At 42.1% G+C, this 14,181-nt stretch overlaps 1 protein-coding gene across 1 annotated transcript; it reads left to right on the top strand.

The window, feature by feature from the left end:
* The first annotated feature begins 3,340 nt into the window (after positions 1-3,340).
* On the top strand, positions 3,341-12,974 carry PRDX3 (peroxiredoxin 3). The gene is made up of 7 exons (XM_077349912.1): positions 3,341-3,483; positions 4,017-4,152; positions 4,683-4,824; positions 6,741-6,876; positions 8,813-8,916; positions 10,614-10,779; positions 12,382-12,974. The coding sequence occupies exons 1-7, from the start codon at positions 3,436-3,438 to the stop codon at positions 12,433-12,435; spliced, it is 786 nt and encodes a 261-aa protein (XP_077206027.1). The 5' UTR covers positions 3,341-3,435; the 3' UTR covers positions 12,436-12,974.
* Positions 12,975-14,181: the final 1,207 nt, after the last annotated feature.

Raw genomic sequence — 14,181 nt, 5'->3', positions numbered from 1 at the left:
TTACTCAAAGGTTCCCAGACTGCAAGACATTAACCATTGATAGGCCATTACAGAAGTCTTCCGGACTTTCTACAACAGAGAATGCACACATAACTGGCAGTTGTTGATTTTGCACATTTGCAGCATAGCACTCTTAAGTCCTTATTCAGATGAGGAGAGCTATTGTGGTAGAGCATAGAGAGACAATCCCAATAGATTGTTGTTGTTGTTAGGTGCGAAGTCGTGTCTGACCCATCGCGACCCCATGGACAATGATCCTCCAGGGCAGAGTCTGCACTTACTTGCTTTATTCCATTGTCAATCCTGTTGAATTCAGATCTTCCTTCCCCCCCCCCCCTTGAAACAAGAAAGTGTTCTACACGTGGTTAGGGTAGTTCAGAAGGGGGAGGGAGAGGAGCCAGGCAGTGAGCCTTTTTCTTTTCTTGGAGGGATGGGGGAGAAGATCGAAAAAGGCAGAGGGGGGAGGAAAAATCCAGGACCGACAGAAGTTGAGAGAAATTAGGGGCTTCTCCTTTAAGGCAAGCTTGTCACATGACCAGGTGTGGCCTATCAGAGGTTCTCTACCACGGAGCTTAGTTTCCCAATCCAGATTTTAAAATATATTGAGCATTAAAAGCACTCCAAGCTATCACACAATAAAGGTAGGGTCACTGGATCAATCCTTCTTGCTGCAGAAGGAAAATTTAAATTGCCCAAAATGCAAACGGAAATCGCATTCTATGTAGAGGGCAGGGACTGAATCGATCTGGAGTTGGAATAAAAGCTCCATGCAGTTTACATCCAGGCCTTGCTGTCCTCGACCATTCCCCAGAGTCCATTTAAATTTGCACCGACTGCTTCAGTCACTCCATCCAGCCACCTCATTCTCTGTTGTCTCCTCCTTCTTTTGCCCTCAATTGCTCCCAGCATTAGGCTCTTCACCAGGGAGTCCTTCCTTCTCATGAGGTGGTCAGGGAGTCCTTCCTTCTCATGATTTTTTCCTCCCTCCTCTGACTTCTTCGATCCTCTCCCCTTCAAGAAAACAAAGAAAGAGTCTCCATTTGCCTCCCCCCCTTTCTGAGCCTCCCTAACCATGTGCAGAACACTTTCCTGTTTCAATGGGGGGGGGGAGGAAGACTCAAGTTCAAATCGATCTGAATTCAACAGGATTGACAATGGAATAAACAAAGTAAGTGCAGACTCTGCCCTGGATTACTGTGATGTTGAATGGTTTGCCTTGGATTCAAACTGAGACCATTCTGTCATTTGGGGGACTGTATCCCAATACTGCTTTTCCTACTCTTTTATTGATTATGAAGGCTACTCCATTTCTTCTGAGAGATTCTTGCCCACAGTAGTATACCTGATGGTCATCTGAATTAAATTCACCCATTCCTGTCCATTTTAGTTCACTGATTCCTAAAATGTCAATGTTTAGTCTTGTCATCTCTTGTTTGACCACATCCAGCTTGCCTTGATTTATGGATCTGACGTTCCAGGTTCCTATGGAATAAAAGTCCTTACAGCATCGGACTGTCTTTTCGCCACCAGTTCCCTCCACAACTGAGTGTCCTTTTGGCTTTGGCCCAGCCGCTTCATTCATTCTGGCGCTACTCGTACTAGCCGTCTGCTCATCCCCAGTAGCATATTGGACACCTTCTGACCTGAGGGGCTCATCTTCCGGCGTCATATCATTTTGCCGTTTTGGAACTGTCCTTAGAGTTTTCATGGCAAAGATATTGGAGTGGTTTGCCATTCCCCTCTCCAGTGGATCACCTTTTGTCAGAGCTCTCTGCTATAACCTGTCCATCTTGGGTGGCCCTGCAGGACATAGCTCATAGCTTCATTGAGCTATGCAAGCCTCTTCGCCATGACAAGGCAGTGATCCTTGAAGGGGTCCCAATAGATATGAGGGACCAAAGCCATGGAGGGCTTTGTATGATAGCCATTACCTTAAATTCGTTTGAAAATACAAGGCCTGTAGTGTGCATGACTCAAAAGCATAAAAAGAATATCCTGCAGGGGACATTGACAAAGATGTATGTTTAGCACAGTTAGATTAGGAACCTCCTGGTATTTTTCAAATATTCTCCTCTGGCATCCTTATTGGCTCTTCCTGCTCCATTTTGCATACTTTCTCCAACAAACAGAATGGAGGCAACAGAACAGTTGCAGTGTAGAACTCTCTCTCATCTTTCTATATACAGTTGGTTTCTTAATAAAACGATTCTATTCTATAAAGCAGCCTGGAGCACCTTCTTTGCATATTTAGACCTCTGAGTCCAATAACTGATGAGCAACCAATACAGTGACAATAGAATGGGAATTATATGCATGCTTTAAAGGTAAAGGTATCCCCTGTGCAAGCCCTGAGTCATGTCTGACCCTTGGGGTGACGCCCTCTAGCGTTTTCATGGCAGACTAAATACGGGGTGGTTTGCCAGTGCCTTCCCCAGTCATTACCGTTTACCCCCCAGCAAGCTGGGTACTCATTTTACCGACCTCGGAAGGATGGAAGGCTGAGTCAACCTTGAGCCGGCTGCTGGGATTGAACTCCCAACCTCATGGGCAAAGCTTTCAGACGGCTGCCTTAACACTCTGCGCCACAAGAGGCTCTATGCATGCTTTAGCTGGTGCTGAATAGTAACAAAGATGCTGTATTCTGTAGTAACTTGAGTTCCTGGATAGACTTCGAAGGGAGGACTATGCATTACAGTACTCTAGTCTTGATGTAACAATTTATTTTAATTATTTATTATTGCATTTCTATACCGCCACTCCCAAAAACTGGCTCGTTCACAAACAGTATGAATAAAAATACTCCCCAAAACAGTAAAAGAATATAAAATATATAGATACAAGATGGCAGAATGAAAAAGTGATGTGGATCAGACTGTAAAGGGCAAGGCCATCTTCCAAGCTAGGCTGAGTTTGAGTTTTATTGCAGGGTTTTTTTTTTGTCATTATTGTTCCATCAACAGACCAGATTAAACTTTCCACAAAATGTGATCATACTTGCTGTTCTCGCGGGCTTTGAACGAACTTTGTTAATGTTATTAGCAAAGCGACTAGAAAGATTATTTCGAACCACTCGAGCACTAGCGGATCTGAACTGAAACGATCAGCGCTTCGGTCTTTTACGCTGCTTAAGTCAATATAATATTAATAATATTAGAAGCATACACAACAGACTCGCTATTTCTCTCCTGCGGCTGTCTCTCTGCAATCTGGCAAACAAGGAGGGAAAACTAAAGCACGAAGTTAAATAAAACCAGTTCTCATCTCAAGCCTTTCCTTGACGGGAGAAACCTCCACTCGAGGCCGGTTGCTCTGGGGCGCTTCTGTCGCCCAGAAACCTGCAGCCCGAGGCGATGCCCTTTCGCGGCCCGCCCCCTCCACGTGCCCGGCCCCGGCGGAGGTTCTACTTCCTTTCGCCGGCGGTCTCCGGAGCTGAAGATGGCTGCTGCTGCTGCTGCTGCCCTGGGAAGGTTACTGAGGCCCCTGGTGAGTGTGGCCGCGAGGAAGCGCCCTCTTGTCGCCCTTGCTCCGCAGAAGCGGCTGCGGGTCCGGCCACACCTCCCACGCCCCCCGCTACCCCGGACTTCGGAGACTCTTCCCATTTCGGCACGCGGTCTGGCCTCTGCATATATATTGCAGCCTATCCCCTCGGGGAACATGGGGGCGGGGGAAGGGGAAAAGGGAGTCGCGTCCCGCTTCGTTTTGTCCCGCTGCTCCCATCAGCTTCGACCCCCGGGGCCTTTCCCTCTCGCAATGGTGGCCCACGCCTTGCGGGCCCCTCTTTACGTTGGACGAGTAACCTGTCGAAAGCACGTGGAGGGATTTCCCGGGCCGGGAGCTTCTTTAAGGGATTGCGGGATGCGTATGGGGCAGCCCCGAGCCGCTGGCGGGCTCTGGGATCCTGCGCGGAGCTTTGTCTCCATTGGCCGCCGGCTGTTCTGGCGAGGGAGCTCTGCAGCGCCCGCTTTGCCTGTTGGCCCTCTCTCCCCATCGGGTCTCTGCCTTCTTTTCCCCCGCAGGCTGGCCGGCCCGTTGCCTTTCCCTGGAGGGCGTGCTCGGCTGCCGGAAAGCCCCTGCGAGTAGCCGCACCTGCTGCCTGGAGGAAGTGTGAAGCCCAGGCTACACCAACTTTTCCTCGCCTCCACTTCAGTACTAGTGAGTGCGCCCAACGGGCACAAAGCCGCCAGTTTGTACTCACCTACCCGTATTTGCTTTTGTGTCTCCCCCCCTCTCCCATGTCAGATGGACTCTGACACTCCTGCCCTCGAGCATAGGGAAATCTCCATTAAAAAGGGGGTGTGAGCACTTTTTGAAAAAGAAAATCCACAGCCTAAGCAATCCGGAGAAAAGGATTTGCGTCTTATTATTTTTTCTTTGGTTTTAGCTGGGAACTAAACTAGTATAGTAAGATGCCTTGGGTATAAATATTATATTACTATAATAAATAAAAACATAAATATGTAAAATGGGCACATTACCCACCCACCCAGTAAGTCATTCAGTCTAGCCCCTGAGATATTTATGCTCTAGGTATGTTGCTGCTCTATGTATTATTGGGTGGTAAGGCTTCCAGTTGCATATTACATGTATTGCTTTTGTCTTGGGGCATAAATGGCTGTTATATTTTATGCATAATTGCAAGAACCACAATACAATTATCCCCTGTGGTATTTAACTTTGCACAGGTACTTCAAAGTTTGTTCCTGCTGTTACCCAGCATGCTCCCTATTTTAAAGGCACAGCTGTAGTTAATGGAGAGTTCAAAGAACTGACTTTAGATGACTTTAAAGGGAAGTATCTGGTCCTGTTCTTCTACCCATTGGATTTGTAAGTAGCTACATTTATCTCTTTTAAACAGATGTGGCCTGTACTTATCATAAGTTGAGGCAGGGGTGGGGCTTTATCTGCAGAAAAATAACTTCTCTACTTTCATTCTCCCTGCCTTTGTGTTGAGTGTAAGTGATAAGCACTAAGCGGAAAGTGATGGTGTTTTGCATTAAACCCTCACTTGGACAAGGTGCATGGAAGTTTGGCTTCTAAAAAAAGAAAATGAGATCTCACTGAGGTATGTTGAAATAGAAGTATTGTTAGCAAGCCAAATCAAGTTATAGGGAGGATCATATGTCTCCATTAGTACTTTCCTGCTCTCCATGAAAACCCTTCAGAGTGAGAAGAAAATAATACTCTTACCCAGGGCCCATAATTCTAGCTAATAAGTCACTACACAGATTCAGGTAAGATTCAGGTCTGAAAGTAACAGAACGAAATTTGAATCCAATGGCACCTTTAAGACCAACAAAGTTTTATTCAAGGTCTGAGCTTTCGTGTGCATGTCTACTTCCTCAGAAAATGGAACAAGAATCATAAGAGTACAGCTATAAGAAGATACAATAGTAAACAGTATCACAAAGGCATCCACCTGTATGCAGCATGATAATGATATTCATTATCATACTGAATATTTGTAGATGCCTTTGTGATGCTATTTATTAATTTATCACTAATTTATACTCTCCTTATATCTGTATTATGGTTCTTGTTCCAATGTCTCAGGAACTGTGCATGCACATGAAAGTTCACACCTTGAATAAAACTTGGTTGGTCTTAAAGATGCCATTGGACTCAAGTCATTACATGTTCTTTCAAAACCTGGATGATTTTTCATTCAACGGAAATACGTTGAAACAACAAAGAACACTGTCAAAGAAACAGTGATCATGATCTACAACAGAATGCCTATTTTTACAAATATGTGGTGGTAAGCAAACTTCCAAAACTGTAATTATGAGATTCCTACTGATTCTTGCCTTCTGCCACTGGCAATGGCTTGATTATGTTGAAATCTATTCACCTTTGATAGTAGCATACTGTGGTGGAAACTTGTTACTACTGGTTTTCATTGCCTGACTTACCAAAGTGGAGCAGTGGCCTGTAACTAACTTGCAGCACCATTGTGAGCAGCATTATACTGTTACGTCAATAGACTAAAAGGATGGAGCTTTGTTTAGGATCACACTGCTAGAAATGGGCTAGAAGTATGATTGACACCCAAGTGCCTTCATGTCGGTTTAGTGCTGGCAGAGTTCACTATTTTTGTTTGTTATGTGTATTGCAAATCCATAATGGTTGAGTCTGTGGCATCTATCCAACCTTCTAGTTCTTCCAACTGCCAAGAAGCCATGCTGTGTAAAGTTGTTGTGTGGTGGAATAAGTGGCAGTCGGTCTATCAGATCCCACTCTCTGTCACCTCTTTGTAATTCTGTTGTGATCTGTGATTAGGAAAAAGAACCTGTTTTTTAAGGAATGGGAAAAGGTGAATTGATGCGTGGATCACAGTAGTTCCATAGGAGCTGCATGCTTCTGTTTATTTCATATAATTTGAGACCCCTTGATATCAAGATTTAGAAGATGCATCTATTAGAATGAGATTCAGTAGTATAAATATCTAGAACACCATCTGCAAGGAGCTAGAGAGGTTTTCATCATTGATCCAGCGGTTTTTCTTCAGTGTGGATTGTAAAACATGTGGGGTTTTTTGGGCAATGTTGTATTTTCCTCCTGATCTTTGTACTAATTATGTAATCTGAAAGGTTTCGAAACATTTTGTGTTTGAGTACCCTATAGTAAAGATAAGCAAAATTTTCCCGTTTCTCTGTTACCATGTGAATTTGCAGCGCAAAACTATGTATTCTTTAATCAGGGCTGATTGGCTGCTGCTTACATTCTGGTTGTCTTTCCATTAGCACGTTCGTTTGTCCAACAGAGATCATTGCTTTCAGTGATAAAGCAAATGAATTCCGCGATGTGAATTGTGAGGTGGTTGCTGTATCAGTGGACTCTCATTTTTGTCATCTTGCCTGGATCAATACACCACGAAAGGTACAAATTGAGCTCTTAGCTATGCTGACACTGGAAATGGGGGGTGGGAGGGGAAGGGTGTCTATTGTAGTATAATATCTTCCACAATTTGGGAAGATACAGATTCACTCTCTCTGACACTATTCGAAATTTCTTAGGACATGCCAGGGCTCTTTAAGTAGTAGCCATATTGCTACCATAGGGAGTGCTACTGAAAAGCACAATAAAGAATAATTCCTGCTTAGTCTCTGGCTGTACAAATACAACGCGTAGTATGTTTGCCTGTTGGTTGAATGAGAACTGGTGAGTTTGGGTGTATTTGATGCTGGCATGATGAATATTCCAAAGATTCTTGTCTACCAGCTGCTTTTCAACAAGATCTTGTAGAGAGACACTGATTAAGCTACAACATGTACTTTTTCAAAATAGTTTCTGTAGGGAAAGGTGGTAGCTTGCACCCAGTACAGCAGGTACTGGAGTCACATGAGGTAATGGAAACACAGTAAGGATGAAGAATTTGTTTTTTATACCCCTCTTTTCACCACCAGAAAGAATCTTTAGGCAACTTACAATCACCTTCCCTTCCCAGTCAGAGAAAGCTCTGACAGGATTGCTCTGTGAGAACAGCGCTATCAGGACTGTGACTAGCCTCCAAGGTGGAGAAGGGTTTTTTCTCACCTTCACCAGCTGATCAGTCCTACACTGAGGACTGATACTACAAAGAGGACAGCTCCATACAATCCAGGTCCAGAGAGAAAGTTTAAGCCCTTTATAGTACTCTTTTTGCCCATGAAGCCTAATGACAGGAGGCAATTCTTCCTATGTAGTCTGCTTTTGCTAGATTGATTTAACTAATTCTATGCTTCTCACCTCTATCCCTCAATAGGTGATATATGTCAAATCCTCTGTTTGAGGTGATACAGTTTCTCATATTCCCAGAGATGTAAATGTTTAGGGTAGGGATCCAATGTCAAATTCTAAAATGTGCTGAAGCAGTTCGGAATGCTTTCTGCTTTGGAATAAACTAGGAATGGATCAGATTTGATTGATGTGTGCAGCTGTAAATAGTTTTATGGCACTTATGTATTTTCTAACATCCTTGAAGCCAATGTGGATAAATTTATGCATCTGTGAAAGTGCTTGCAAATTTGAATGCATGTGATTACCCAAGGTCACTCAGAAAAGACCCTGAATAGTCCCTGAGATTTGATGAAACTTGACAGCCTTGTTTCAAGGATAGGTAGTTTGTCTTCCTGGCTGTGGAATGTTGTGAAATTCAAGAGATACAGCTGCCTCTACTAATAACAGTGGGAAAGCAGGCTAACACATTTATACATGTATAGTTAGTAGCAAACATATGGTTGAAACGTTATCTAACCTGTTAGGGTTGCTGACTTAACACTGCTTTCAAATGCCAAATAATGCATTTTAAATCCATTTTCAGTTCACAATGCTTTGCAAGTGGATCTTTCCATTTCACGCAGTAAAATGAGGGGTAGAGGTGAGAAGCATAGAATTAGTGCAGAGTGGTCTGAATCTCATTTTAATCCTATCTTTTATGATAGAATGTTACAACAATAAAATAATTGCACACCCAACCTTCATAGTTTGGTTTTGAACAGGAATTTAACTTTAGCTGGTCCCTATTTATTGGGTGGGAATTTATGGATAGTCTTTATAAATTTAGGTATCAAACAATATAAGGTTCCTTTTGTAGTTAACAAAACATGGAATAATGGAACATTTTATTTGGGTAAGTGATCATTTAAAATTTGTTGGGAGCATGTAAAATTTTTTATATGCAACAGGAACTGGCTAATAACAAAAAATTACTGGATGCTAGATTCAAGTGTTTAGATGTTTAGATGTTCATGAAAACTGGGAAGAAAAATAAACCAGGATTGAATCTTAAAGTCTTTGTGTCTCTCTCCCACTTCCCCCCTCCCCCTTTCATTAGAGTGGTGGATTGGGTCATATGAATATCTCTCTTCTATCAGATTTAACAAAGCAAATTTCTCGAGATTACGGTGTACTCCTGGAAGCATCTGGTATTGCGTTAAGGTGACAGCTTATTTTTTATCATTTCTGTGGGATGTTACTAAATGTTCCTAGTAATTGTAGCTCTTTTAAATCTACCTGATCTTTTAAATCTACCCAAAGTTTGAAATTTCACTGGAATGATCTACAACTGTCATGTTTTGAAGTCTGCATTGGGTAAGAGTTGTAAGGGCTTTTATTTCCCACTAATTAGAGAATATAGACTAAATACTTTTTAAAAGGCCTCTGCCTATTCAAACTATGTAGCAACATAGTTATCCAGGATTTATCTATTAAAGACTATTTATCAAACTTTAAATCTGATAATAAAAAAAAGTAAGATGTGACTGCTGTTCTTTGAATGGTAACTAGCAAACCAGACTTCCTTTTATTGAAAAAATATCTTTCTTTATTAATACAAGATATTAAGAAATACAGGCCTGTGTGAATTAATCCTACAGTTACTGTACAAATAAGTGCTAAAAATATAAAAGTTCCTAAAAATTGCTTAACCATAGTATATATAGCAAGTAATATTTTAAAAAGCAAACCAGGTTTCAGGTTTTTGTCTTTTAGATACTGTCAGCAAGTCGAAGTTACACACACCAGGGAATCTCCACTAATGTCCAGAGAAATCTCATTTGCTTATCACATCACAATAGTGCATATTTATAGAATAATATCCATCTTTCTAAATCTCTTCTATCAAGATTACTATCTAGATAAGTGATTGGTTCTTAACTAGATAAGAGATAACCGGCACAAGTGTACATGCGTTACATCTGATAAAGCAAGATAACACCCATTTTAGCATTTAACTTCTATTGAAAAGCAATTAATCATACTTTACCCGTTTCAATTAACTGTCAAAGGTTAAAGTAACTTTAAGCGAACAGAATTCACTGGCAGAGAAAAAGTGCATGAACTCTCAGGTAACGTGCAAAATCAGCAAGAGAAAACTGGCGTTCAGGTACTGCTGCAAGTTGAAGTGTACTATTTGTAGACACGGATGAAGCATGTGACTCTTGTACATGCAGAATGTTTATAAAACCCTTGATGGGAATGAGAAGGTAGCCCTTGCAAGTCTGTTGATCAGCTGCTTCAGCTTTAATAACTTCCCTTTTAAAAGATGTTGCTGTCACGATTAACTTGGCTGAACCAGTGCAAAAGTGAGACTACACTGAAAACTGTTCATTGAGAATATTGCATAACTGTTTTATCAGATATCCCATGCTGTTGACTGTATTTGACTTACACTCTATAATCCACTTTGAGTCCTAGTGAGAAAGTGGTCTATAAATAATGTAAATCAATAATATAAGTTAAGGATCTTTGTAGGGGCTCTGTTCCCCCTACAGTATCATGTGTTGCCAAAAAGTAGAGAACACCTGGTGCTGATTTGTGATGCTCCTCAGATATGTTTATTGCATCCATGTCCCCTTGAAGACTTTGGAGTAGCTTTACAGCTGATGATTGATTTTATTATTTTATTATTTGGTTTCTATAACTGCAGGCCATCTGGAACTGAGCTAGTTCCAACAGGGCCCTCAGCTCTTCTGGGAGTTAATTCCACCGGGTAGGGGCCAGAACAGAAAAGGCCCTGGCCCTCATTGAGGCCAAATGTACCTCTTTGGGGCTAGGGATCAACTTTGTTTGCAGCCAAAATGCAGCTCTTGTGCATCAGCCACCTTAAACTTATCCACTCTCTCATTTCTCTAAAGGGGCCTTTTCATCATTGATCCCAGTGGAATTATCAAGCACTTAAGTATCAATGACCTCCCAGTTGGTCGCAGTGTAGAAGAAACGCTTCGCCTGGTGAAGGCATTCCAGTATGTAGAAACCCACGGAGAAGTCTGCCCAGCAAACTGGACTCCAGATTCCCCTACGGTGTGTTGCTGCTAACCCTATTATGTTGCTCCTCAGTTCAGATGTGGCAAGCACCCCATCCTCACAATAAGAGAACGGCTCTTGTTTTTCCTGGGTTTCCTGAAGTTTAAAAGTGGTGTTAAAATTTCAGAAATATGAACTGGGACTGCCTAAAGAGAAATGGGATGTAAATGGGCCTTTTCAGTGTATAGAAGAGGAGGCTGAGAGACAGACGGGACATGATTATTCTCTTTTAGTATTTAAAAGGTGGTCACTTAAAGGACCAGTTCCTTTTGGCAGCAGAGGATAGGACCCACAGTAATGGCTGTAAGCTATGCATAGAATGGTACCGGCTAGCTATCATGACTTTTTTTTCATAGAGGAGTTCAGCAGTAGAATTGGCTGCCTAAGGAAGTGGTGAGCTCCCCTCACCGGCAGTCTTTAAGCAAAGGTTGGATACACGCTTATCCTGGATGCTTTAGACTGATCCTGCTCTGAGTAGGGGGCCTGTGCAGTCCCTTCCAACTCCAAGATTCTATGTTGTCCACTGCAGTTCTAGACAGTGGGAGATATTCACCTAGGTAAAGGAAGGTATCCCCTTTTCAAGCACCGGGTCATGTCTGACCTTTGGGGTGACGCCCTCTAGCGTTTTCATGGCAGACTCAATACAGGGTGGTTTGCCATTCCCTTCCCCAGTCATTACCGTTTACCCTCCAGCAAGCTGGGTACTCATTTTACCGACCTCGGAAGGATGGAAGGCTGAATCAACCTTGAGCTGGCTGCTGGGATTGAACTCCCAGCCTCATGGCCAAAGCTTTCAGACTGCTGCCTTACCACTCTGCGCCACAAGAGGCTCTTTGATATGTTGTTGTTATTGTTGTTGTTATGTGCGAAGTCGTGTCCGACCCATCGCGACCCCATGGACAATGATCCTCCAGGCCTTCCTGTCCTCTACCATTCCCCGGAGTCCATTTAAGTTTGCACTCTTTGATATCCACCTACTTAATTATAATTAATTATAATTATCAGGATAATCAACTGATAATATTAGACATATTCATGACACAAGGAACTGAGCTTCCTCTTGTTTAGATCAGATTAGAAGGAGAGTGGCTGTGGTTCATGTTTTACACTGGTAAAGGGTGACTGGTGCAGTTGTGCAAGAGCATCTGCCCTGCGCATACCCATATGTGCGAGTTGTGAGTGTACAGATATTTTAGGATAGAGTATGGGAGCAGCATTATGCTGCCCCATCCATATCAACACAATGCCTTGCTCTCATTTAACTTGAAAATCTGAGCTACCAGGGCCCATGGTACAGCGAGCCCTTCCAAGTGCACACTTGCCAGTGTTTCGCTACATGTCAGCCATCTTCCTTGCATTTGAGGGCACAAGGTGATCTGAAAGGGTGCCAAGCAAGTGAGCCATATGACAAGCCCCAAGCACAGCTAGACTGAGGATAAATATTTTTATCAGAAAATATTTTTGATCAATTAGTGTTAAGGCAGACAAATATTCAGAATTTCTCTTGCCGTATTTAACTAGTTAAAAAAACCCCTCAAGGTATTTAGTTCTTTGCTAAAAATCATTTATCAATTGTTTCTTTTCTTTTCTCCTTTGCAGATCAAGCCTAGTCCAGAAGCTTCAAAGGCATATTTTGAAAAAGTACATCAGTAAGTCAAGAGAGGGGAAGAGTTAATTGACTATTGTAGGCTAAAGCCAGAAATTGATTTTTAAGAGAAAAATCTGTATTTTAGAAGATTTTTCTCTCTCCCAGGTACATTTCAGTGGCCATACTAAGTTCTAGGCATTTCTAACATGTAACAGCACTAAGAGAAGAACCTTATTTTTAATCATTGTCTTGTGAACAATAATGCTTATGTATCACACTGTCTGGAATGCATTGACACTTTGGAACTGTGCATCAAGAAGTGTGCAGAAATTACTCTCAGTTGGTTATCTTTATAGGCACTCTAAAAAAGATGAACGAAGTTAAGTTTGAACAAATAAACTCGTGCCTACCATCTTCCTGTTATGCTGAAAAATTAAGAACCATTTCACACGTTGATGATGCTTGGCCTATGTTTGTCTGAACAAGTCTCCATCGACCCATGTAGATCTAAATCTTTCTTTCTCTTCTTCCCTGTGTGGATGAGGCATAGCTGTGTTCAGACGTATGTTTATAGATCCAAACTCAATAAATATTATGCAAATTGTGTGTGTGTATTTGTCCAAGATACTTCCCCCCCCCCCCTTTGAGCAAAACCAAACACATATACTGCTCTGTGAACTGGAGTAACGATGTCTTGGGAAATCTATAGTTAGCCATCATATGTAAGGTGATTGGATTGGATTGCTTGTGTAAGGAAAATGAAGGATTCATACATTAAAAAAATAGCTATAATGTGAACTAAAACTTTAGTTCTTAGTGCTACTCAACTCATTTTTGTTACAATTGATACTTGGGACTCTCAGCTGTGGGTACCATGGGGTGTTTGTAATTATATGTTAAAATGAATCCATGTATAAGCGTATATATATACACACATACATACATCTGCTGGTGGAAGGCAGTGAGGGGGACAAATTAATCTCCCTGTGGAGTGAATCCCATTATATTGGTGCCATGATAGAGGACTATTCTTAGCTGTGACCTGTCTGCTCTCATAATGGTGACCCTGAAAGGAGGACTTCTGAAGATGACAGTAGTGTAGGATCTATATATCATAGCATGCATTTTTCCTTGTAGTTATCTAGTGCAACTGGTTCGTTATGAGGAAAGCAACAGACAATGCTAACCACACTGCATGGAGTTTACCTACTTTCCAGGCCATCTGTGTAGGGCTTACTGCCTGCTTTGCATCTACAGCTTGCAGTCTGCCATGTTTCCTAAATAGGTGCTGTAACAGCATGCAAATTCAAACCTACTCCTTAGCATGTATTCCTTTTATCACAATGTCATCACTGGCAATAATTGTACCCACAGAAAATGTAGATAAAGTGACAATAATTGCCTAGCAAGAAGGGACCACTTGGTTTCATGACCAATCAAATCTGGGAAGGGTTTGGAGATCCTTTATCACAGTGAGCACAACAAAACAAAATCAGAGTCCAAAACTTTGTACAGCAACTGTTAAGCATGTACACACCATTCCTTTATTTCTGCAGAAGAATTATTCCATAATCGATTCATTGCCCCATCATATTTAGGTCTATCTCCAGCACGTAGGCATTTTCTCCCTCTCCTTCCTATAATTTCTTCTGCTTTTGGGGTTCTCAAGGTGATATGGCAGGGAAGCAAATACTTCTCAGATAGTAGAGATGAGCATATAGGAGTTGCAGGTCTTTTGCTGATGGGTATTGGACAACTGCTGCATAGAAATAAGGTTGGACTAGATGACCCTGGAGGTAACTTGCAACTCT

This window comes from Paroedura picta, chromosome 8, assembly GCF_049243985.1.
Source record: "Paroedura picta isolate Pp20150507F chromosome 8, Ppicta_v3.0, whole genome shotgun sequence".
Classification (NCBI taxonomy): Eukaryota; Metazoa; Chordata; class Lepidosauria; order Squamata; family Gekkonidae; genus Paroedura; species Paroedura picta.
Note: the sequence above shows the minus strand (reverse complement) of the source record. Positions and strands in the feature narration are given on the sequence as shown.

Bases quoted from the DNA above. Each gene is read 5' to 3' on its own strand.
- PRDX3 (XM_077349912.1), top strand. From the start codon at position 3,436: ATGGCTGCTGCTGCTGCTGCTGCCCTGGGAAGGTTACTGAGGCCCCTG. The intron at 3,484-4,016 runs GTGAGTGTGGCC...TTTCCCCCGCAG, and splicing joins GAAGGTTACTGAGGCCCCTG to GCTGGCCGGCCCGTTGCCTT. The intron at 10,780-12,381 runs GTGTGTTGCTGC...TCTCCTTTGCAG, and splicing joins GGACTCCAGATTCCCCTACG to ATCAAGCCTAGTCCAGAAGC.